Here is a 27,018-nt window from a genome sequence, read left to right as displayed (position 1 = left end):
TCAAGAGGATTGTGACCTAGTGTGAGAGAGGTGGCAGGAAGCCTCTCAGCCTGCCTTGGTTTGTTTTGTATTACCGCTTTTGGCATGCCTTTTTGTATTTTTTTCCTTTTTGTATATATTATGTTTTGGCACCATCTGAATAAATAATCATCTGTTTGGACTGGCCTAACATGGGAGTCCTGACTGAGCTATCCCTGGACCTAAGGTAAGGTTGCTGGCTGCCAGGAACATACTGTACATTCATCACCTAGTCGCATACCCCTAGATATAACGAGTGGAGCCAAATCATCAGTAGGCTAGATATTGGTTTCGTAACATCACATTCACTTTTCACACAGGAAGCAGTGAATATGAACTCTGTGATATCTACCTCCAGCCATTGAAGCTGCTCTTTCTCCTGACTGGTCCTGAGTTCCTCCTGTTCCTCTTTAATATGTGTGGGCTCTGGGTCCAAAGACAGAGTGAGGTGATCAGCTGTGGAGTCTGTTTGGAGCAGTTAGTGGAGCTGCTGTTATAAAACAGGTTACATTAGGACTCGGCAAGGACACCGACAGAGAAGATATGTACTCAGCAGAGAGTAGAACTGAGAGCTGGAAAATTGTGATAGATAAAAAGATAGAAAGCAGGGGATTAGTGCAGTGGAGCTACCAATGGAGTGGACTCAGCTGCCTCCATGCACAGGACTGCAGAGCTAGATATTCGCATATCTGTCTCCTCCACAGGCGCCTCATTTATAACTGTTACGTAAATGTCACACTCAATTCCTGTGTGTGCCATTTATGAAAAGTCTGCACATGTACAATAATATTGAGATTGATACCTATCCTAAAACTGCAGGCATGAATCAGCATTAAAACCGCACCTGGAAAATGTCTTCCATTCACCTTTAATGGTGTCAATAATGCACTTTATTTGCTGTATAATTTGGAACTATTAGTAATTGGGCTAAGGCAGTATCTTAAAGAAAGCACAATGGTAATTTTGATCACATTTCTGTAGAGGTGGGCAGAAGGTTTTAATATTTTGCAGTGACTTCATCTAAAACATGCATGCTGTTTATAGCAAATGCCTGTCTATGCATTCTGCAAGATTGATTGTATATTCAAAATCATTTAAAAGTAGGCTAAATGCTACAGCCCACACTTCTATGCGAAAGACAATTTTTAAAAAAAATATTTAGTTAATCAAGAGATTATTGGGTTTACACTGTTGAAGTCGGAAGTTTACATACACCTTAGCCAAATACTGACAATTCCTGACATTTAATCCGAGTAAAAATTCCCTGTCTTAGGTCAGTTAGGATCACCACTTTATTTTAAGAATGTCAAATGTCAGAATAATAGTAGAGAGAATGATTTATTTCAGCTTTTATTTCTTTCATCACATTCCCAGTGGGTCAGAAGTTTACATACACTCAATTTGTATTTGGTAGCATTGCCTTTAAATTGTTTAACTTGGGTCAAACGTATCGGGTAGCCTTCCACAAGCTTCCCACAATAAGTTGGGTGAATTTTGGCCCATTCCTCCTGACAGAGTTGGTGTAACTAAGTCAGGTTTGTAGGCCTCCTTGCTCGCACATGCTTTTTCAGTTCTGCCCACACATTTTCTATGGAATTGAGGTCAGGGCTTTGTGATGGCCACTCCAATACCTTGACTTTGTTGTCCTTAAGCCATTTTGCCACAACTTTGGAAGTATGCTTGGGGTCATTGTCCATTTGGAAGACCCATTTGCGACCAAGCTTTAAGTTCTTGACTGATGTCTTGAGATGCTGCTTCAATATATCCACATAATTTTCCTGCCTCATGATGCCATCTATTTTGTGAAGTGCACCAGTCCCTCCTGCAGCAAAGCACCCCCACAACATGATGCTGCCACCCCCGTGCTTCACGGTTGGGATGGTGTTCTTCAGCTTGCAAGCCTCCCCCTTTTTCCTCAAAACATAACAATGGTCATTATAGCCAAACAGTTCTATTTTTGTTTCATCAGACCAGAGGACCTTTCTCCAAAAAGTACGATCTTTGTCCCCATGTGCACTTGCAAACTGTAGTCTGGCTTTTTTATGGCGGTTTTGGAGCAGTGGCTTCTTCCTTGCTGAGTGGAATTTCAGGTTATGTCGATATAGGACTCGTTTTACTGTGGCTATAGATACTTTGTACCTGTTTCCTCCAGCATCTTCGCAAGGTCCTTTGCTGTTGTTCTGGGATTGATTTGCACTTTTCACACCAAAGTACGTTCATCTCTAGGAGACAGAACGCGTCTCCTTCCTGAGCGGTATGATGGCTGCGTGGACCCATGGTGTTTATACCTGCGTACTATTGTTTGTACAGATGAACGTGGTACCTTCAGGCGTTTTGAAATTGCTCCCAAGGATGAACCAGACTTGTGGAGGTCTACAATTTATTTTCTGAGGTCTTGGCTGATTTCTTTTGATTGTCCCATGATGTCAAGCAAAGAGGCACTGAGTTTGAAGGTAGGCCTTGAAATACATCTACAGGTATACCTCCAATTGACTCAAATGATGTCAATTAGCCTATCAGAAGCTTCTAAAGCCATGACATAATTTTCTGGAATTTTCCAAGCTGTTTAAAGGCGCAGTCAACTTAGTGTATGTAAACTTCTGACCCACCGGAATTGTGATACAGTGAATTATAAGTGAAATAATCTGTCTGTAAACAATTGTTGGAAAAATTACTTGTGTCATGCACAAAGTAGATGTCCTAACCGACTTTCCAAAACTATAGTTTGTTAACAAGAAATTTGTGGAGTGGTTGAATAACGAGTTTTAATGACTCCAACCTAAGTGTATGTAAACTTCTGACTTCAACTGTATGTCCTGCCTTGCTTTACTCTCTGAGACTAAATAGGAAATGATGTCACTCTCCTATCGCACAGCAATACTGTAGCCTATAGGCTACTGTAAAATATTTAACATAAGTTACTGGTCAATTTACTGTGTTGGCAGAATGCTTTAATATTTTGCAGTAATTTATGCTGTAATCTAGGAAAGAACTGTGTCTATTTCCGAAAGAGAAAACAATGGCAAATTGTTGTGGACCTGTCAGCAGAACGTTTGAATTCAACAATTACTTTTCCCCAGTGCTTAATTTGAGACTGATCTGGTACCTCTCTTGGCATGCATTTTCTTCTTGCACTTTTTGCAATGTACAAATTATAACAAAAGCGATCAAAGTGCCTCTTCCTTAATTCTCCTGGCCCCTCCAAAAAAAAACTAATGTGAAAAAATTGATTTTCATAGTTGATTTTGGTTGGGTCAGCTTGGGTTTATGGTTGGAACACTTTCTATTGTCTCTCTCCCTCAGCTCTAATAGACATGACTCTGCAACTCTCATCTCTCCAGCGTTGCACTTCATTTATTTCCTTATAGAATCATAGCCGTGCGAAGGGTTCTCGAGGAGCTGCAGCACCCCTGAATAAAAAATAAAAAAGTTGTCCAAAGGTATAGAATTACTGCTGTCCAGAAAGAAATGAAATAATTCAGAATATCCTACTACATCACGAGGCCTATAATTTAGCCTCAGAGGATCAAAAGTTTATTAAAAAAAATAGCCTAGCTGTGGATTGATTGTGTGTAGCCCAATAACAAGACATAGACTACCGTCGGGAACACGTGGCAAATCTGTCAGTGAACAGCACTCAGACAAAATAGGCCTTTTCACAATATTTCAAATATAATTGTGGAAAAACACAGGTTGGAAAGCAAATGGCTCCTGCTGAAAAGAAAAGACTAATCTGTCTGCTGTAGTCTACCAAAATATTTGATCAACTTCCAAATATTGTTTTACTAAGAAGCAGGTTAATAAATATATATTATGCCCCCCACTTCTAAAACCAAAGTATATAATATGTATAAATTGTCAGATAAACGCTCCGTTTAAACGGCGTCCACATGGTCCTAATGTCACGCGCTGAACTTAGTTATCTATGTTTTCTTTATTATTTTGGTTAGGTCAGGGTGTGACTAGGGTGGGTATGCTAGTTTGTATTGTCTTGGGTTTTTGTAAGTCTAGGGTATGTAGGTCTAGGTGATGTGTAGGTTTATGTTGGCCTGATATGGTTCCCAATCAGAGGCAGCTGTTTATCGTTGTCTCTGATTGGGGATCATATTTAGGTAGCCATTTTCCCTTTTGTGTTCGTGAGTTCTTGTCTATGTCTAGTTGTCTGTTCAGCACTCATTTGTATAGCTTCACGGTTCGTTTTGTTATTTTGTTAGTTTTGTTCAGTGTTCATTCTTATTAATAAAGAAGAATGTACGCATACGACGCTACGCCTTGGTCTCCACCTTTTGACGACCGTGACACCTAAAGCACACCGTTGCCTCGTTTTGTATCACATTCCAATGATAAAACTGGGGGGAACAAAAATGCAATTTCAGAGGGTGGGGGGGACATGTCCCCCCATGTTCTCAGCGAAAGTTGTGCCACTGCAAAGAAGTAGCCTATAACAAGAGAGGCTTTTGGCAAGAACGCATTGGCCATCACCAAGTGAGTGAGTCATCATTAGGTGAGTCAGTGCAACTGGGAAGCATTTTTAGGACTATAATTTCCTCCTAATATTGTAGCCTACAACACACCTAGGCTCAGGCTATTGATGGATTCAAGACAAGGTCAAACCCCAGAGAGGAAGCTAGCAGTGCCACCAAGTCTCTCAATACAGGCTTCAGGGGCCTCATTTATAAACCGTGCTTGCACACAAAATATACCTCAAATTGTGCATGCGCCAGATTTCACGCTAAAATTGGCATTTATAAAAATGTATCTTGACTATTAGAATGTGCTCACCTTCAACTCCCCGCAAACTTAAGACCATGTGTACGCTTGTGGTTAAAATAGTGTATTGCAAGCTGGCAAGTAAGTATTCTGTGCAAACGGGGGATTTGATAAAAATAAGTTTATTCATAAAAACATAACAGGAAAACATACGAACAAGAATGCAGCCATTTGCCATTAGTGAGAACAGATCAAATCTATCTGTTTGATTTTCTGAATCTAAAATATAGAAATATAGTATTTTTGCTATTTCTTTTATTTTCATAACCATTGCAGAATACATTCCTCACCTTTTCTGGCCATGATGGGTTCATATTCCCGAAGTAGCCATACAACAAATTAGCACGCATACGCATCTCTCATTTAATTGGACCTATACTCTCTTGGGTTCTCTCTGGTAGCTGTGTTGCCTGGGTCAGCTGTAATATTCTCATAGGTATCAGCAGCTCCAGGGCCTGGCAGAAGAGTTGCATAGCCTATATATAATCTAGTCTGGGTAGCAGTCTTTTTCATGAACGTTCCACTCCTTGCCACTGCTGTCATTTGCCAAAGACAGTGGCCTTTGGCAATCTCAATGTTCAATATGCATAGCGCGGGAAGTAGGGGCGCAGAAAAAAAAACGAAGAAAAAATAAATAAAATAATAATTAGTCCTTTATTACTCCGGTATGAGCGGAAAAAAATACTCTTCAGACCAAAATTCCACCTCAATCCCAGCTTCAGTTGCATTGCATTAAGGACTCGAAAGAAACACGAAATTGTCAGATGCTGTCATTCCTCACACATATGATGATCATCCTGATTTTCTTAAATTTAAAGAATGTTGTTATAATAATTTCCATTATATTATGGAATCCAGACACGCTACTTTAGGAAACTTTCTGAATGGACATAAAGAGAATTAGCTAATTACACACACACACACACACACACACACACACACACACACACACACACACACACACACACACACACACACACACACACACACACACACACACACACCCTAAAAGGACAGCTGGTGCACGATATCAGCTGGTGCACGATATCTAAGGAAGTCTTGAGGTTTTGCTCGCCTGAGGTAGAGTATCTCATGATAAGCTGTAGACCACACTATCTAACCAGGGGGTTTTCATCTGTATTTTTCGTAGTTGTCTACCTCCACAGACTGAGGCAGGCACTAAAACCGCACTCAATGAGCTGTATTCCGCCATAAGCAAAAATGAAAATGCTCACCCAGAGGCGGCGCTCCTAGTGGCCGGGGAATTTAATGCAGGGAAACTTAAATCGGTCTTAACAAATTTCTATCAGCAAAAACAAAACTCTGGACCACTTTTACCCCACACACAGAGATGCATACAAAGCTCTCCGACACCCTCCATTTGGCATATCTGACCATAATTCTATCCTCCTGATTCCTGCTTACAAGCAAAAATGTAAGCAGGGAGCACCAGTGACTCGATCAATAAAAAAGTGGTCAGATGAAGCAGATGCTAAGCTACAGGACTGTTTTGCTAGCATAGACTGGAATATGTTCTGGGATTCCTCCAATGGCATTGAGGAGTACACCACATCAGTCATTGGCTTCATCAATAAGTGCATCGATGACATCGTCCACAGAGTGACCGTACGTACATACCCCAAACAGAAGCATTGGATTACAGGCAACATCCACACTGAGCTAAAGGCTAGAGCTGCCGCTTTCAAAGAGAGGGACTCTAACCCTGAAGCTTATAAGAAATCCCGCTATGCCCTCTGTCAAACCATCAAAAAGACAAAGCGTCAATACAGGACTAAGATCGAATCGTACTACACCAGCTCTGATGCTCGTCGGATGTGGCAGGGCTTGCAAACCATTACAGACTATAAAGGGAAGCACAGCCGAGAGCTGCCCAGTGACTCGAGCCTACCAGACGAGCTAAACTACTTCTATGCTCGCTTCGAGGCAAATAACACTGAAACATGCATGAGAGCACCAGCTGTTCCGGAAGACTGTGTGATCACACTCTCCGCAGCCGATATGAGTAAGACCTTTAAACAGGTCAACATTCACAAGGCCGCAGGGCCAGACGGATTACCAGGATGTGTACTGCGAGCATGCACTGACCAACTGTCAAGTGTCTTCACTGACATTTTCAACCTCTCCCTGTCCGAGTCTGTAATACCAACATGTTTTAAGCAAATCACCATTGTCCTTGTGCCCAAGAACACTAAGGTAATCTGCCTAAATGACTACTGACCCGTAGTACTCACGTCTGTAGGCATGAAGTGCTTTGAAAGGCTGGTCATGGCTCACATCAACACCATTATCCCAGAAACCCTAGACCCACTCCAATTTGCATACCGCCCCTAACAGATCCACAGATGATGCAATCTTTATTGCACTCCACACTGCCCTTTCCCACCTGGACAATAGGAACACCTATGTGAGAATGCTATTCATTGACTACAGCTCAGCTTTCAACACCATAGTACCCTCAGAGCTCATCAATAAGCTAAGGACCCTGGGACTAAATACCTCCCTCTGCAACTGGATCCTGGACTTCCTAACAGGACACCCCCAGGTGGTAAGGGTAAGTAACAACACATCCGTCAGGGGTGCATGCTCAGTCCCCTCCTGTAGTCCCTGTTCACTCATGACTGCATGGTCAGGCACGACTCCAACACCATCATTAAGTTTTCTGATGACACAACAGTGGTAGGCCTGATAAACGACAAGACAGCCTATAGGGAGGAGGTCAGAGACCTGGTCATGTGGTGCCAGGACAACATCCTGTCCCTCAACATGATCAAGACAAAGGAGATGATTGTGGACTACAGGAAAAAGAGGACCAAGCACGGCCCCATTCTCATCCACGGGGCTGTAGTGGAGCAGGTTGAGAGCTTCAAGTTCCTTGGTGTCCACATCACCAACAAACTAACATGGTCCAAGCACACCAAGACAGTCGTGAAGAGGGTACGACAAAACCTATTCCCCCTCAAGAGACTGAAAATACTTGGAATGGGTCCTCAGATCCTCAAAAGGTTCTACAGCTGCACCATCGAGAGCATCCCAACTGGTTGCATCACTGCCTGGTATGGCAACTGCTCGGCCTCTGACCGCAAGGCACTACAGAGGGTAGTGTGTACGGCCCAGTACATCAGTGGTGCAAAGCTTCCTGCCATCCAGGACCTCTATACCAAGCGGTGTCAGAGGAAGGCCCTAAAAATTGTCAAAGACTCCAGCCACCCTAGTCATAGACTGTTCTCTCTGCTACTGCATGGCAAGCGATACCGGAGTGCCAAGTCTAGGTCCAAGAGGCTTCTAAACAGCTTCTACCTCCAAGCGATACGACTCCTGAACATCTAATCAAATGGCTACCCAAACTATTTGCATTGCCCCCCCCCCCCTCTTTTACACCGCTACTACTCTCTGCTGTTATCATCTATGTATAGTCACTTCAATAACTCTACCTACATGTACAGTTGAAGTCGGAAGTTTACATACACTTAGGATGGAGTCATTAAAACTCGTTTTTCAACCACTCCACAAATTTCTTGTTAACAAACTATAGTTTTGGCAAGTCGGTTAGGACATCTACTTTGTGCATGACCCAAGTAATTTATCCAACAATTGTTTACAGAGAGATTATGTCACTTATCACTGTATCACAATTCCAGTGGGTCAGAAGTTTACATACACTAAGTTGACTGTGCCTTTAAACAGCTTGGAAAATTCCAGAAAATGATGTCATGGCTTTAGAAGCTTCTGATAGGCTAATTGACATAATTTTGGTCAATTGGAGGTGTACCTGTGGATATATTTCAAGGCCTACCTTCAAACTCAGTGCCGGTTTGCTTGACATCATGGGAAAATCAAAATAAATCAGCCAAGACCTCAGAATTTCTTTTTAGTCCTCCACAAGTCTGGTTCATCCTCGGGAGCAATTTCCAAACGCCTGAAGGTACCACGTTCATCTGTACAAACAATAGTACGCAAGTATAAACACCATGGGACCACGCAGCCGTCATACCGCTCAGGAAGGAGACGCGTTCTGTCTCCTAGAGATGAACGTACTTTGGTGCGAAAAGTGCAAATCAATCCCAGAACAACAGAAAAGGCTATGTCTGTATGGTCAAAAGACTATACCGCGTCAAGCTAGGACTCCTCCCCCCAAAGGCCCAACTTCCTGCCTTTATCCTAACACACTTACCACAGTACAATGAATGGACAAGAGGGGGGCCAAAAACAAAGTTAAACTAACAAAAAATGAATAGATCTCAATCAGGTAAATATAAATCATAAAGGTACGTACCTAATATTTCATCATATACATTTACACAAAAGTACATGGAGCTGCTAGTTATGTCTTTTATAGAAATATGTCCAAATTGGCTCTAACAAAGTGTATTCCTGTCCCTGCCAAAGGTGTATGTGAAAGTCAGTACCCTATCTAGTGATGTGGTTGGTGGTGGCTCTATTCCTTTTTCAGAGATTGTAGGAGAAAGTTGCAATGTCCTTATAACTGCCCACAATGTCCTTATTCACACACACACACACACACACACACACACACACACACACACACACACACACACACACACACACACACACACACACACACACACACACACACACACACACACACACACACACACACACACACACACACACACACACACACACACACACAGTCTTGTACAGCTAACCTTGTGGGGACATACAATTCAGTCCCATTCAAAATCCTATTTTCCCTAACCCCTAACCCTAATCCTAACCCGTACTCTTACCCTAACCCTAACCTTAACCCCAACCCTAACCCAAAAACCTAAACTTTATCCTAACCATAAACCTAACCCTAGCTCCTAACCCTAACCCTACAACTAACCCTAGCTCCTAACCTTAATATTTAACTTAATTCTAACCCTAACACTAATTCTAACCTTAACCCTAAACCCCCTAGAAATAGCATTTGACCTTGTGGGGACTAACAAAATGTCCCCAGTTGGTCAATTTTTACTTTGTTTACTATTCTTGTAGGGACTTCTGGTCCCCACAAGAATAGTTAAACACGTCCACACACACACACACACACACACACACACACACACACACACACACACACACACACACACACACACACACACACACACACACACACACACACACACACACACACACACACACACACACACACATCAAAGGATAACACAGTTTATGTATTCGGAGGCACAGTTTACATCCCCAATAAAGGCTTATTTTTCGTGCAATTTTGACCAGGGCAAGAGGGCTCCCTGCGGGTGTATGACCTGACCTGCTGTCTTTGTGTGGGCCAAACTTTCCCTATGCTGTTCATTGAATGTGATATATTCTGTGATATGGCTTCGAGCTTGTCTCATGCACTTCTGAAAGCAGCCAGTAGATGGAGATATAAACAATTTTTTGTCTAGGAAAAAAGTGGCAATGACATTTTAATTTTTTTTATTTATTTTAACCTTTATTTAACTAGGCAAGTCAGTTAGGAACAAATTCTTATTTACAATGACGGCCTACACCGGCCAAACCCTAACCCGGACGACGCTGGACCAATTGTTCGCCGCCCTATGGGACTTAAATTCAAATCAAAGTTTATTTGTCACGTGCGCCGAATTCAACAGGTGTAGGTAGACCCTACAGTGAAATGCTTACCTACAGGCTCTAACCAATAGTCCAGAAAAGGTATTAGGTGAACAATAGGTAGGTAAAGAAATAAAACAACAGTAAAAAGACAGGCTATATACAGTAAGTAACGAGGCAATAAAAGTAGCGAGGCTAAATACAGACACCGGTTAGTCAGGCTGATTGAGGTAGTATGTACATGTAGATATGGTTAAAGTGACTATGCATATATGATGAACAGAGAGTAGCAGTAGCGTAAAAGAGGGGTTGGCGGGTGGTGGGTGGCGGGTGGCGGGACAAAATGCAGATAGCCCGGTTAGCCAATGTGCGGGAGCACTGGTTGGTCGGCCCAATTGAGGTAGTATGTACATGAATGTATAGTTAAAGTGACTATGCATATTTGATAAACAGAGAGTAGCAGCAGCGTAAAAAGAGGGGTTGGGGGGGGGCACACAATGCAAATAGTCCGGGTAGCCATTTGATTACCTGTTCAGGAGTCTTATAGCTTGGGGGTAAAAACTGTTGAGAAGCCTTTTTGTCCTAGACTTGGCACTCCGGTACCGCTTGCCATGCGGTAGTAGAGAGAACAGTCTATGACTGGAGTGGCTGGGGTCTTTGACAATTAATAGGGCCTTCCTCTGACACCGCCTGGTGCAGAGGTCCTGGATGGCAGGCAGCTTAGCCCCAGTGATGTACTGGGCCGTACGCACTACCCTCTGTAGTGCCTTGCGGTCATAGGCCGAGCAATTGCCGTACCAAGCAGGTACGCAAATCAACCGGCAATCACGTCTGGTTGTGATACAGCCTGGAATCGAACCAGGGTCTGTAGTGACGCCTCTAGACCGCTGCACCACTCGGGAGCCCCAGACATGTAGCCCAGTGGTTCTTTTTGGTTAATGTAGGCCTACCTCCAATCACATTATGTTCTGCCAGAAGTTTACTATACCCGATTTTACTTTACCCGATTTTACTATACGCGATTTTACTATACCCGATTTTACTATACCCGATTTTACTATACGCGATTTTACTATACCCGATTTTACTATACCCGATTTTACTATACCCGATTTTACTATACGCGATTTTACTATACCCGATTTTACTATACCCGATTTTACTATACGCGATTTTACTATACCCGATTTTACTATACCCCGATTTTACTATACCCCGATTTTACTATACCCGATTTTACTATACGCGATTTTACTATACCCGATTTTACTATACCCCGATTTTACTATACCCGATTTTACCCTACCCGATGTTACTATATCCGATTGAGAAACACTGATGCAGACCTCTACATATCAGCCCCCTTCTCTCCAGTTAGTGCTGCAGACTTGAGCTATGTTTGGTAATGTAGTGATTCAAGGGAAACGGACAGAAAGTGGGGTATGTCCACAGTCCTGTGTCATAAACGTCCAGGCAATGCTTTTATGAACACACAAGTGTAGCATCAGTTTACCCTCCACTGGCTCCACAAAACCTATTCATAACCATGAGGACAGTGAAACATAAAACTGACCTTAGATCAGTCTAGTGAGGCAGTCCAGTGACAGAGGCTGTGGTTGCCTACCATATTGATGAAGACAACATAAAAACAGTTAAATATGTCCAATAATCTCCTCTCATTTAAATAAACACTGTACATCAATTTAGTGCTTGTGTTTTAACCTTGTGAGTGATGTCACTAGAGGGGAGGGTCACTTTCCAAAAATTGAGACCAGCAAGACATCTCTGCTTAGAAATTTCAGCTACCCCCACTTCAAGCAGAACTGCCACCCCCAGCGGGAGAGGAGCTCACCCTTGGCTTTTGAAGCAGCCTTGGACGTCATATAGCACCGTTTCTTTCGGGAGGAGATCCTGGCTTATTGGAAATTAGCTTTTTATTTGAGGTTATTTCAGAGTATGCGCTCGAGACGGTGGTGAATAGCACTAGAGCTGTGCTCATCCGGGCCACTGTGCCGTGACTCCATTCTCTGTGAAACTGCCATAGCCATAGGAGTTAAATAGGGATTCATTTCTGTGAAATAGCTAGACACATGTATTATACATATTTTTGATAACCCACGTCAAGCTGGAACACAAACGGGCATGTCTAATCAAGGAGTTAGGAGAAATGGCCCAGTGAAACTGCGGTTGACAGGTAAGAATGTAAAACACCCTCGCTGTCTAGCTTCACTGGCTTGTTAGCTAATGGCGCTATCAAGCTAACGTTACTAGCTAGCTACAGTAGTTGGCTAGTTCTCTGCGTGAATGTTTACACTTTGTTATCCGCAACAACGCGATGTTATATTTACAAACACTGGTCAAATGTCGTTAGCTACGATTCGAACAAGCATACTGTTTTCTAACAAGTAATTGTGTATTTTTTCAGTTTGTAATACTAGCCAACGTTAGTTTACCTACCTAGTCAGTTAGCTAGTTAGCTGACATAGTCGTGATTAACGTTGATTTACTGTTAACTAAGTTAGCTAGCTAGCGAACTCTCCAATTAAAAAAAGCCAACACATTTGGGGTCATCACAATGACTGCATTAGTTAATTGTTACAACAGTTTTGTTTGCCCACCCATCGTCATTACTTGTATGTGTTGTCCTATAATCTGAATTACAGTACTACTAAATTCAATTATCAGTGACATTATTATAAATAGGTAACGTTAGTTACACATTTTCGTCATTCAGGAGCGATTTACATGAGCAATTAGGGTTAAGTGCCCTGCTCAAGGGCACATCGACATATTTTTCACATAATCCGCGCTGAGATTCGAACTAGCGACCTCTCGGTTACTTGCCCAACGCTCTTAACCGCTAGGCTACCTGCCGCCCGAGTGTGCAGAGACTGCCCATAGTAGCCAGAGCTCGGTAATGAACTTTCAGCACCCCTATATAGCCTCAGCTTGTAGTGCATTCCCCCCTGTTTTAAGACACTATTCCTTAGGGAAAGGAGCCAGCATGAGTCCCTTTAACTTTCTGTCCTATTTGGTCTTATTCACGGTTTCTTACAACCCAAACATTTGTCTGTTTACTTGAGAAAGCAGTGTTTTGACTGGGGAGAGGAGGCGATAGCATGCCCTGCGTTTCATGTTTCTCCATGATCAGATCAAATTCCTGACCCCTCTATCTCCTGGGAACAGCCAAATTAAATATTTAATCTTGTAATGTACTAGCCGGAAAAAAGCACTGAGTGAACAAGAGTTCTTCGCGGTCCGGCAAGAGTTGTCTGGTTGTTTGGAATATTCCATTACTTTGAAGATGTTTACCATACAGACCTAATTGCGTAATACCAAGGTAATCACTTGTTACTAACAAAGTAGCCTGTAATGTTACCTCTGTCCATACAAATGCTATCTTCATTATAGAAAAACAAGTACTTAGTGTGACCTTTTTTAAAAGGCTGTACATTTATATTTTGCCCAAGATTTCTATGATGCAGTAAGCCAAGGCTATTCTTCAATAATGAGGCGTCCTGCAATAATAATACAAAAGAAATCTTGATTAGTGCAGTGAAGGCCTGGGTCTCTTTTTTTCCCCATATGTGAAATGGTTTTAAATGGGCTGCTGCAGTGGTCTTCACTCGGAATCTCAGGAATGTGAAACGGAGAGGAAACGTGAGTCTCTCCAGATCATAGGAACATCCTCTGTCTCGTTCACGCCACGGAGAAGGGGAAGAACGCTTCAAACCACTGCTCCTCTCAAACTGGGGAACACCACCACACATTTTAATGTTGCACATTTGTTGCGTGTGTGTGTCGTAGACAGGCCTCTCCACCCCGGTCTGTCTGTCTGCTCTGTGGTCTCACTGAATGCTCGCTTGTCATTTAGGATAGGGGAAGGGGTGGCTTGCAGACAGTAGAGCTCGATCAGTAGAGTTTGCTGGGTTACTCTTAATAAGCACATATAGCTTCCTTGGGTCTATTGACTCTATTCAGACCTGAGCCGCCATTATTGTCTAATCGTAATGTAATCGTCAATAAACTACTGTGTCTGCTACCAGCAGCCTGGGAGACGCCTGAAGGTATTCTCAGGCCATTTGTCTGTGCGTTTGCCATTTAGAGGCCACATTCAAACTGTCAGTAGTTGCAGCTTTGCCTTGCAATTTATTTGCCATTTCCTCTCGTCTCAGATGCAATTTCGCTCAAGGAATAGCTAGAGCTAATCAAGGCCTAGCGGTTAGGCCGCATTCCACAGACATCTAAGATCAGTGCTAGTCTGTGAGGGGAGACGCCGGGGTGTTTTTCTGCACTGTTTTCCACCAGCCACAGTCTTTGGCACCCGACTGCTGGTCACAGATCAGGATTGATGGATTGTTTAGTGTGACCCGGTCCTGTTGTTTGCTCACTGGGCTGCTGTCTGATGAAGTCACCTGCCGTTTTGAACGGAATGCCGTTGCCAAGCAGTAAATGGGGAACAGTCTGGTGCAAAGCCGCTACTCCCAACACTACCGGGAGGTGACAATTGCTGCTGTTCGCACCGCTAGCGAACAGCCTGCTGCTGTGAACGAACTACTAAATGGCTAGCTATTCCAACTCCATTTGCTCCTTTGCCTCCAGTTGGCACCGTGAGCATGTAGTGCCAGCCTGGAAGAATTGTTTCAGATCTCTCTTATGCAGCAGTCTGTAATCACGCCGGGTGCATCTCAGCTGTCATAAGTGGCTTTTTCTCACCATCTAGGCCTCTTTTCCTAATGCACCGATGTGACAAAAATTGACTGGTGAAAGCTATTAGCCTAGACTACTTAGTAGGCATCTAATATACAGTTGAAGTCGGAAGTTTACATACACCTTAGCCAAATACATTTAAACTCATTTAAACTCAGTTTAGCACACTTTATTTTAAGAATGTGAAATGTCAGAATAATAGTAGAGAGAATGATGTATTTCAGCTTTTATTTCTTTCATCACATTCCCAGTGGGTCAGAAGTTTACATACACTCAATATGTATTTGGAAGACCCATTTGCGACCAAGCTTTAACTTCCTGACTGATGTCTTGAGATGTTGCTTCAATATATCCACATAATTTTCCTTTCCTCATGATGCCATCTATTTTGTGAAATGCACCAGTCCCTCCTGCAGCAAAGCATCCTACAACATGATGCTGCCACCCCCGTGCTTCACGGTTGGGATGGTGTTCTTCAGCTTGCAAGCATCCTCCTTTTTCCTCCAAACATAACGATGGTCATTATGGCCAAACACTTCTATTTTTGTTTCATCAGACCAGAGGTCATTTCTCCAAAAAGTCTGATCTTTGTCCCCATGTGCAGTTGCAACCGTAGTCTGGCTTTTTTATGGAGGTTTTGGAGCTGTGGCTTCTTCCTTCCTGAGCGGCCTTTCAGGTTATGTCGATGTAGGACTCGTTTTACTGTGGATATAGATACTTTTGTACCTGTTTCCTCCAGCATCTTCACAAGGTTATTTTCTGTTGTTCTGGGATTGATTTGCACTTTTTGCACCAAAGTACGTTCATCTCTAGGAGACAGAACGCGTCTCCTTCCTGAGCGGTATGACGGCTGTGTGGTCCCGTGGTGTTTATACTTGCGTACTATTGTTTGTACAGATGAACGTGGTACCTTCAGGCGTTTGGAAATTGCTCCCAAGGATGAACCAGACTTGTGGAGGTCTTGGCTGATTTATTTGGATTTTCCCATGATGTTAAGCAAGGAGGCACTGATTTTGAAGGTAGGCTTTGAAATACATCCACAGGTACTCAAATGATGTCAATTAGACTATAACAGAAGCTTCTAAAGCCATGACATAATTTTCTAGAATTTTCCAAGCTGTTTAAAGGCACAGTCAACTTAGTATGTAAACTTCTGACCCATTGGAATTGTGAAATAATCTGTCTGTAAACAATTGTTGGAAAAATTACTTGTGTCATGCACAAAGTAGACGTCCTAACCGACTTGCCAAAACTATAGTTTGTTAACGAGAAATTTGTGGAGTGGTTGAAAAACTAGTTTAATGACTCCAACCTAAGTGTATGTAAACTTCCGACTTCATCTGTATTACATGAATCTATCCCATGACTAAAGGTCAGTGCAGAGGAGGAAGCCACTTTAGACTGTTAAGTCTCTCTCTAGCATTTTGGGAAGTGGGCCTGGAGGAGCTGAGTAAGAGCGAGTGGGGAAAAGCCAGGAAGCTGGCGATTTTAAGATAAAGGCCCCGCCTCCGTCCTTCCTAGGCTGATCATTAGCTGGTGGGGGGAGAGAGCGAGAGAATGCATTTTTGGAAGTTAGCAGAGGCCACTGTCTCAGCATTCACTCAGTCAGCAGTCAGAAAATACATTTTGTGTGTGTCCTCAAAGGGAACACACACACTCTTCCACAGGATGTATCGTCAGCACCGAGCTAAATTAGGAGCCCTGTTGACTCCTGCCCCTAAAATGAAGGAAATGTATTTGATTGTGTTTTGTGAAGGGTAACCAACATCTGGTAAAGGTACGCCAACAAGACAATTTTAAATGGCATTGGGAGCTGGTTTTACTGCCCTCAGCGCTGTCCTGTCCCACTCTCCGTCCTAGCAGGATTAAGTTAATGCTGGTTTACACAGTCTAGCAGGCTAGGCCAGATGTTTTGAATGAAAGCAGATTAGAGGCATTCGTTTGCTGTTAATCTAAATCGACACAGGGAGAAGAGGCCATGCCCGTGTGTTATTGTTGTCACTTGGTGTTGGCTAGTTGTATACCGCCACATGAAACCCATTCTCCCGGGTCAAACTAGATCTTACCCGCGAGGCGAAGGCCGCTGCAAATACGTTTTAGCCTAGCAGCCATATTGATTAGCACATTTTTTGTTGTTGTTGATTCGCAAAAACATTTTAAGATAAGGCAGCACAGTATCCGTCCAGACAGAGGCTTAATTTGGCCACGCGGCTCTCTTCGCCCACCCGGCTCTGCAGAGCAGTCTGACCCATTTTAAGGCGCAATCAATAGGCGTTTGTCAGAAATCCATTGCAGCAATCTCCTCTAAGTTTCTGTGTTGGAATGAAAATGCTTCTCAGTGTTGCCTCTCCAGCTGAATATCAATGGGAGGAGAGTCCGATGAATTGGCTCTATTACGATTCACTGCCTTGAAATGTGGGGTTTGATGCCTTTCTGTAGGTCACAAGGGTCCTAGTACGTATTGTAAACCAGCCTACATGCTCCTTTCCATACTGCACACAGTTGGCTTTATTTTTCTGTCTCTCCTCTCTCTCTGTTCTTTTTCATGTTTCTTCTATGGGCTGTCACTCAGTTTTCTGTACGTCAGTACAACGTTCCCCCTATGACAACCCTTCTGTGTGAGAAGTGTCTAGCAGAGGAGGGAGTGTGTGTATGTGTCTGCTCAAACATTTCACACTCATTGTAGCCTACTGAAGCGAAGCAGCCCATCTGGGATGGCCTGCCGTGTCTGTTCTTCTCTGGTTTTTCTTACCCGAGTCTTTCCTCAGTCGAGGTTGTCTTTTCATGTTGCCTCTGTCTGCTTCATACATGCATTATGCTCCCATTCAAGCTACAAGAGACACAGAGGAATGGAGAATCGGTAAGGTTTAATAGAGAATGACCTGAAGGCTCCTGTCAAAAGCTCAGTTATCGTCAATCTTGACTGTTTCCTTAAGGTAATCATCAGATGACTCACTCACTATTATGCCTATATGATATTGTAGAGCATGTATCCTCCTAGCTGCAGTGATTGTCAACCCAGGATCTAGACTCCGGATGTCTAGGTCAGGGTGTAAAACACACGGCCGGCGGAGGGGTTTGAGTAAAAAAAAGTAAGAAATTGTGGGGAAAAAATGTTAGGGGGGAAACGAACTCTGTACTTTCAAATGACTAAAACCAAATCAAATCTGTGCAGAAATGATAATCAACCTATTTTCATACAGTTTCTTGACTGTCCAGCTCGCTAACAATCACTAGACAGTCAGGAAGCATTGAAAATTACCAAAACAATGCATAGAGGACAATTATTTAGCCGTTTTTGCCGGCAAGGAAATATAACCACTTTTCAGTGCAACCCTCCTGAACTCGTTCAAGACCGACTGTGGCCCCTGGGGTGGGAAAATATGTTTGATGCCCCTGCTCTAGTTTATCAGTAACCCCAGGAATGTCAGTCAGAGTAGTAGTGGGGTGGAGACCAGAGCTAGTCTTTCTAACCTGTGAATGAATGGCTCTTTTGGGAGTGATATATATATAGTGAGCAGGTCTGTTTGAGTGTGTGGGCTCCAGCTATGGTCAGTTAGCAGTAACTTAGGAGGTCTTGTGCCATCTGCGTTGAATAGACCCCTCTCTGAGCGGTGTAGTCTATAGCCGAATTGTGTAGTCTGTGTGCATGGCCCTTGTAATCGGCCATTTAGCAGACACTGTTATCCAAAGCGACTTAGTCATGCATGCATACATTTTTCAAATGGGTGGTCCCGGGAATCGAACCCACTACCCTGCCGTTACAAGCACCATTCTCTACCAACTGAGCTACAAAGAACCAAGAGCAGTTAGTGATATGTGTTGGCTGTGGGTCAGTAAGAGTCCTGTGTCATCTGCATTAAAGTCTGAATAGTGCAGTGTAGTCTGTAGCCTTATAGTGTAGTCTGTGTGCAAGGCCCTTGTCTGAGCCAGAGCTTTTTTTCTCAGTGATCTGTAGATGGATGGAGAGAGAGAGGGCTTGTGTTGCGTCCAGGTGCTGCTATGCACATCCAGACTTCCTCGGCTCTGTTTAGTCTGCCCCGGCCACTCTCACACCACTCTAGATGACCGGGCTCCACGGTAGAGCTGCCCCCTCTTACATGGAAACCTTCATATCCCGTCTCTATCTGGCAGTATGCCTACGCTGCCTGTCTGCTTTATATATGTTGCTCTGTGTGCCTGTGAGCCGACAAAAAGAGCAAATGATAACCCGGAGCAATAATAATGAAGATTTAATGGGTTGGTTGTCATCATTACTAGTTGTTGTACGTACAGTCATTGGCTTTATCATGTCTTAATTGTCTGGTCAGGGGTCGCGTTACAGTTTTAGAAATCTGCATTTTCAAAACAGACCTTCCAAAAATCTGTTTTAAACCATTTCACCTGCGTTTTATATTGAAAGTCAAGTGTTTTTAATTTTTTATTTGTGGCAATTCGTCTGATGCTGAGAAGAAATTCCAATCAGAAGCTTTTTATCTGTATTTACAAAACGCAGCAAGATACTACTTATGTGTATTTTTTATTTTTGGTGAATTGTGCAGTAGCGCGAGCCCACCTGTCTGGTGGGGTGTAATGCATGCTTCCCGGCTGGCACTGGCAGTTAGGCTAATCTGTTGCGTGCGTTGGTTAGACATTTGTTCGAATTATGCACTTCAGGGAATTCACTTATCAATAACAGATGAGAGGGTTTTGTCTGAAATCCTTTACGACTTTGCAGATGTTAAAATTCTTTGAAGGTGCTCACGTTATTCGTAAGTCTAATCACCACGAGTCCTCGAGACAGTTCCACTTTAGTCTGCCCGTCTCTTAGCTGATGGGGTCTGACTGTTCTTATCTGCCTAATGGATTTGCAATCTACAGCTGTCTGACTGGACCGTTTGGAAATTGGCACATCACTGGCAATTGGGCAGTTGATTGCTTTATTGCCAAACTGTGTTTTCTGGATAGAAGATGACGTGTCTTGTTCACAGTTCAGTTAGCCGCTCTGGTTTGACAGTGGTTTGACATTTTTCTGTGGGGAATTGAAAGGCTCTGAAGGAGCGTCAACGTGGTGTAGTCGTGTGTGTGTGTGTGTGTGTGTACACATACGTTTATCCACGGTTCACCTGGCCAGACAAGACAGGAAGGGAGAGAGAGAGGTTGGGTAGACTAAATGTATTTTTGTCATGTTGATACCACACACAAAATACTTTGCATTTTCTCAAAGCAAGCAGGTGTAGGCGGTTTAGACAGAGGTACATAGATTTAGGACCCTTTTTAGGAAGCTGTTTCCTTCAGCAATGGTTCTCCATTCATTTTCCCTTCAATTTTTCAGTTTAACAGATGAAGCGTTTCAGTCGTTAAAAGGGAGTGATTGTCTAAACGTCTGCTGAATGTTTTGCCATGTCATTGGAAAATGTAGTCTAGCCTAATGTGGCTGTTTTTAAACCAAGGTTGTGTCTGAAATGGCAACCTATTCCCTACATAGTGCACTTATTTTGACCATGGCCCATAGGGCTCTGGGCAAAGGTAGTGCACTAGAAAGGCGATAGGGTGCCATTTGGGACGCATGCCAAGCATCTGTAAAACTACCTGCACCTTCAACCTCTCTGGTGCTGAGTTTCTACTCATTTTGATGATTCATGCAAGTTCTGCACTCTGCACTCTTCGAATTATGGCTTAAGAATTCTGGCAGACACCGAACTTCAGTCTAGACAACAAGCAAATCATGTTATTGTTATTATAGCCCTGAATCCTAGGATTTAAGAATAACCCCCAGAAGTGGGGTATTGGTACGGTCTCACAAGGTCCTGTTTTTTTTTTTTGTTGTTGATTCTGGCATGTCCCATATTGCGGGCGGGGAACGGAGCACCATGCTGTTTGTGGCCATCTCAGTTTCATTCTCTTGGTTTTCATGCTGCGAGGGAGCCCCGGTATGGTGTGTAAGATTATGGCTTGTGTTTCATTGATACATTTGTTTTCAGTTTACACGGGCATACAGTGCATTCGGAAAGTATTCAGACCGCTTGACTTTTTCCACATTTTGTTACGTTACAGCCTTATTCTGAAATGGAATCAATTGTTTTTTCCCCCTCAATCTACACACAATACTCAATGACAAAGCAAAAACCGTTAAACTAAACATTTGCAAATGTTTTACAAATAAACTGAAATATCACATTTACATAAGTATTCAGACTCTTTACTTAGTACTTTGTTGAAGCACCTTTGGCAACAATTACAGCCTCTAGTCTTCTTGGGTATGTCGCTACAAGCTTGGCACAGCTGTATTTGGGGAGTTTCTCCCATTCTTCTCTCCAGATCCTCTCAAGCTCTGTCAGGTTGGATGGGGAGCATCGCTGCACAGCTATTTTCAGGTCTCTCCAGAGAAGTTTGATCGGGTTCAGCTCTGGCTCGGCCACTCAAAAACTCCCGAAGCGACTCCTGCATTGTCTTGGCTGTGTGCTTAGGGTCGTTGTCCTGTTGGAATGTCTAACCACCTTTACCCCAGTCTGAGGTCCTTAGCGCTCTGGAGCAGGTTTTCATCAAGGATCTCTCAGTACTTTGCTCCGTTCATCATCCCTTAATCCTGACTAGCCTCCTAGTCCCTGCCGCTGAAAAACATCCCCACAGCATGATGCTGCTACCACCGTGCTTCACCTTAGAGATGGTGCAAGGTTTCTTCCAGACGTGACATTTGGCATTCAGGCCAAAGAGTTCAATCTTGGTTTCATCATACCAGAGAATCTTGTTTCTCATGGTCTGAGAGTCCTTTAGGTACTTTTTGTAAACTCCAAGCGGGCTGTCATGTGGCTTTTACGGAGGAGTGGCTTCTGTCTGGCCACTCTACCATAAAGGCCTGATTAGTGGAGAGCTGCACAGATGGTTGTAGTTTCTGGAAGATTCTCCATTTCCACAGAGGGACTCTGGAGTGTCAGTGACCATAGGGTTCTTTTCAAGGCCCTTCTCCTCCGATTTCTCAGTTTGGCCAGGCGGCCAGCTGTAGGAAGAGTCTTAGTGGTTCCAAACTTCTTCCATTTAAGAATGATGGAGGCCACTGTGTTCTTGAGGACCTTCAATGCTGCAGGAATGTTTTGGTACCCTTCCCCATATCTGTACCTTGATTCTATCCTGTCTCGGAGTTCTAGGGACAATTCCTTCAACCTCATGGCTTGGTTTTTGCTCTGACATGCACTGTCAACTGTGGGACTTTATATAGACGTGTGTGCCTTTCCAAATCATGTCCAAACAATTACATTTACCACAGGTGAACTCCAATCAAGTTGTAGAAACATCACAAGGGTGATCAATGGAAACCGGATGCACCTGAGCTAAGTTTCGAGTCTCATAGCAAAGTGTCTGAATACTTAATTACATAAGGTATTTCTGGTTTAAATTTTTTTTTTTTATACATTTGCAACCATTTCTAAACCTGTTTTTGCTTTATAGGGTATAGTGTGTAGATTGAGAAATATTTTAATACATTTAGAATAAGGCTGTAACGTAACAAAATGTGGAAAAAGTCAAGGGGTGAATACTTTCCAAATGCACTGTATACTAAGTATAGAGTGGACGCATTTGTGTGGAACACTGCTCTGCAGAGAGAAGTCTGCTGTCGGCAAGTAGGGGATTTGCACGTGATTTAGCCCAAGATGGACGCTCTCGATATTCGATAGGGTTTTGATTATATGATTTAAAGCATCATTTGAACCAAGGCTGGCCCATGAAGTCTCAAGGAAATGTAATTGTGCCTTGGTCTCAATAATGCAGATATTCTGTTACAGAATATTGTCTCACAGTGGGTTTCCTATTCAAAGTTAAAAACGTTGGCCTAGATCTTTTGCCAGGCTCTTTCCAAGGCATCATTCAACCCCCTTAATCATGGTTGCCGTGGCTGGTTTTCAGGTCGACATTCTCACCATATTGAAACGGACTCCTCTATTGGTCCAACTGACAATAGCACCTGCTCACCGAACCAGAAGTTCGGTGAGCAGTTCATTCTCCTTCAAATAAGGTTTCATAAGGGCGAAGCCCAGGTTTGGCGAGCAGCACAGCATGCATCAAGTTTGGCTGAAGTGTCTGGTGCTTCAGGGCCCACCAGCTACAAAGCACTTTTTTACAGTGCTAGATCACGGCTGGTTAAATCCTCTCTTCATCCAGGTCTGCGAGAGCAAGAGGGAGCTTTATCTGTTATTCAAATTATACTCGAACTTTGTGGCATTCGTGTGCTTTAGAGTACGACAGTGGAACGAGTGCACACCTCATGACTTGCATAACAATATTATGGGTGGGAGCGGAGGCCGGGAGGAGAGTTTTAGAGGTGGGCCGAAAGACCAATACATGAATCTTTCTGAAAGTGCATTCTTGGGCTTATGTCTTAGTGTAAGCTAGTATCATCTGGAAGAAGGACTACCTTAGTGTGTCTTACTATATGCCTTTTTAAAATTCTCTCTTGCTGTGCATTCGCCCAAATCTATCTCAATGCACGTGGTCACAATGTCAAGATGCAGCCAAGTCGTTTTGCAGGTGCTTCACTGCTTCACTGAGCTATTTTTACCCTCTGACCTCAGTGCCCTGTAAGATGCAAAGAGATACTGTATCCTGTCTCTCGCTCTCTGCTGTTTGCGATCGCTCGCCGGATCTGGCCCAGACGGCGTACAGACACCGCTGCCGGCGGCTTCTCTCCTCGGTCTCTCTTCCTGTCTCAACCCCGCGCACCGCCGCCACCGCAACAAAACAGATGCCTAGCCGCCGCGACCTAGCATGGCTTCTTAGACAGAACTGTTGACGTAGCTGACGTCATGCGTGAAAAGGTGTAAGAGTTGTGGCCAACTTGCCAAGCAAATGTTCTGCTGCTTCTAAGAACTGCTGGTGACATGACATGAGAGACCGTCATTGATAACATCTTTGCATGAAGGTGTTGGAACAGTTTGGCTTCAGTTCAGTTTCAAATGTCACTCAATTTATCTGACTAGCCGTTTTGGGTATTGAAGCACAGAGAGGGTTTTTTGAGGATCTGTTGAGCCTATGTAGACTAAAGACTAGAGAGAGTGCATTGGCTGTCCTCCGTCAATTGACTTTCCCAGTCATTCTATGGTCCGGTTGTTGGATGTAGCAGACGGGGCCTGACTGGGGAGGCGGGGGTGTGTGTGAGTGTCTCTAAACCCTTGAGGAAGTAGTGAAGGTGAGGCTGTCCAACACTCATTGTTTTTGTTTGGCGGTCGGTCTGTCTCACTGTCCACCAAATCAAATGTATTTGTCACATGCGCCGAATACAACATTTCCTTACAGTGAAATGCTTACCACTGCGTGTCTGTTATGCCACTCAGCAGCATGTCTAGCTACTGTACTTTCCCCCTCTCTTCCCCTTTCCTCTCCTGCTCCAATGACATCCCTCTTTTCCTTTTTTCCTCCTTTCAACCACGTAGCGCTGTACTTCTGTGGGATCTTGCTGAGATGCCTGGCTTTCTCCTCTCCGTAACAGTCAATATCAGGGGTCCCCTTTTTCTTCAATGTTGTAATTCTAGTTAGCATTTAAGCTACTGTCCCTCAGTTAGACTAGGTGGCCTCCATTATGAGAGCGCCGCATGCAGTATGGTTCCTTCAGTGGAGAGCACAGCATGCTAATGCATGGCACCGATAGACCTTACGTGAAAAGTGATGAGTACAAGACAGAAGCATAGACGACGTGAAACACGAACACGCTGTTTGGAATGGAGTGTCCGTTTCTCTTCCTGTCTCTGATTCAAGCTCTCATGACCACAACAGCCCTGGACTCCAGTGAAAGTCTGCCAAGCTTAGCCCAATATTTATGTGTACACGGAGACTGTCAGGAACTGCAGCCTGAGTAACCTTTCTCTCTCTGTCTCTAGGGGAATTACACAGACGGCTGGAGAACATGACAGTCTGTGCTGTCTTTCTGTGTCTCGCTCTCTCTGTGTGTCTCGCACTTTCTGTGTGTGTGTGTCGCTCGCTCAGTGTGTGTTGCTCGTTCGCTCTGTCTCGTTCGCTCCGTCTGGCTCGCTCGCTCTCTTTTCTCTCTCTGTTTCTCCACCCATCTTAACGTTGATGATGATGACGGATGTCAGACGGGAGTGGGCTCTCATCCGTACTAGAAGCGCAAAGTGCTGTAACACCCTCCCACCAGTTCCACTGCCATATTGTCAAGGGGGGGGGGGTATGCATCATGTGAGCTGGTGGCGAGAATCTGTTCCCCTCCGTAGTGTGCCAGTCTGCCAGAGCATCCGTCCATGCGGCCCATAACCCCCACACGTTATCATTAGTGTGAATGACGAGCTAGATGTGATGTCACTACCAGTGCACTTCCTCTCAGGCGAAAGTTGTCTCTCGTCTAGCACTCTCACGGCTCCCGTGTCCCCATTCTCTCTTCTCGTCTCAGCTCTGTCTGCTATAGAGAGAGACTTGATATGTGTCCCTAAAATTCCCCGGAATCCATATAAACTAACTCTCGTCTTGCACTCTCGCGGCTCACCCGTACGTACCCCTTATCTCGTCTCAGCTCAATCTACTATATAGGCTTACTTGATACAGTGTGTGTCCACAGATTCCTCCCCAGCCACATTTTCACAAATGTATTTATTAACACACTAAGTCCCCTTAACAGAGCTCCCTCTTCAGCGCTCTCCCTCCAACCCCAAAGTGGCTCATCCCTGTCGTAGGGGTTTTGAATTGAAATACTGGCACATCCATTTCCCTGGGCTAGGCCTCCTTTTCTTTCTTCCTCTTCCCACGTTCCCGGGGCAGATCTGCAGCGCCAGATGGGAAATGATTCATCGTCTCTGTATGGGCTGCTGTGTGTGCGTGTATGGTGTGTGTGTGCAAGTGCATTTGCGCATGTGCCTGTGTGTTTGCACGCCTGGGGATTGATGAAAAGTCAGACTGTTTGGTTTGGAAAGGCCCAAATGAGATGAAATGTATGTAAGCCAACATGTAACGTGACCAACGCTATTCCCAAACATCCCTCCTTTCCTCCCCAGCCGCTCCTGCTTTAGGGATTATGTTGATATCATGGGACAAATGGGAAGTCAAGTGGAGATGCGTACTACGGCGTCTGTACGTACAACACGTATGGCGCTCTCACAGACTGCAAACGTGCACAGTAGGACAGACACTGACACGCACACACATCCACTCTCTTCCTGTCCAGTCCCAGCCTCTGACACCGTTCCAGGTCAAGGAAGAATAGCAGGGTTGGTCAAACCCTGAGTCGTGTATCTCTGAGGCTCTCCCTCCCATAGCTTCAGCTGGGCAGAGCCTCAACCAGAGAGGCCCCCGCAGGAAATGACTTTGTCATTGGTCACAGGTAGAGCAGCATTCCAAAGAGCGTCATATCCTATTAGTTTTTAGACAAAACCACAAAGCGCTCTGGCATGTGATTGATACATTTTCTGGTTAGGCTAGATGAACTGTGTCAATGAACAGCTGAAGCATGAAACCTTAATTTGGAAAGTACAAATGTTGGAGCTCTAATTTAGCGTCTATTATTTTACCTGATAACAACCATCAGCTAGCATACTTCTCCTACTGAGTGTATTCTGTGATATTCTGTATTTACACTAGCCTAGCTCCCTCTTGCTCACTCACCTCCCTCTCTCCCAATGAACAAACCCTCCCTCCCGCCGTCCTCCCCTGTTTGTCAGGCAGCGTGCCAGCTTGTGAGCGGCGGCGCTGCTCTGCGTTCCACTCCAGATTCCAGATTAGCGTCTGGGCGCTGATGAGGGGCGTGTCAGCTGGAGCAGCTCTGGAGCAGGGAGCCATGGTTGAGGCGGGGCTATTTTAACGGATGACATAATTGGCATCCTGAGCATTCGTAGAGCTGTGGGAGGCTCTACGAGGGCGTAATGGCTGGCCAAATGAAGTGTGCTGTAGATTAGAACTCTTGTTTGATGTCCTCCGCATCAGTGTGTATGTGTGTAGACGCCCCGG

The 27,018-nt window shown here is 44.1% G+C and overlaps 1 protein-coding gene across 4 annotated transcripts in view; it reads left to right on the top strand.

Annotated features, from left to right (window-relative positions):
• The first annotated feature begins 12,146 nt into the window (after positions 1-12,146).
• The window catches only part of LOC139568687 (E3 ubiquitin-protein ligase SMURF2-like), a 66,022-nt gene continuing 51,150 nt past the window's right edge, over positions 12,147-27,018 (top strand). For 2 of the 4 annotated variants that reach the window (XM_071390696.1, XM_071390694.1), the window contains exon 1: positions 12,147-12,577. In XM_071390696.1, the coding sequence (XP_071246797.1) occupies positions 12,526-12,577 (52 nt within the window). In that variant the 5' untranslated portion in view covers positions 12,147-12,525. The remainder of the gene's footprint in view (positions 12,578-27,018) is intronic. The other 2 variants (XM_071390695.1, XM_071390693.1) reach the window with 1 other exon arrangement.

Source organism: Salvelinus alpinus, chromosome 2 (assembly GCF_045679555.1).
Source record: "Salvelinus alpinus chromosome 2, SLU_Salpinus.1, whole genome shotgun sequence".
NCBI classification, from domain to species: Eukaryota; Metazoa; Chordata; class Actinopteri; order Salmoniformes; family Salmonidae; genus Salvelinus; species Salvelinus alpinus.
This window is presented reverse-complemented; position numbering and strand designations above follow the sequence as displayed.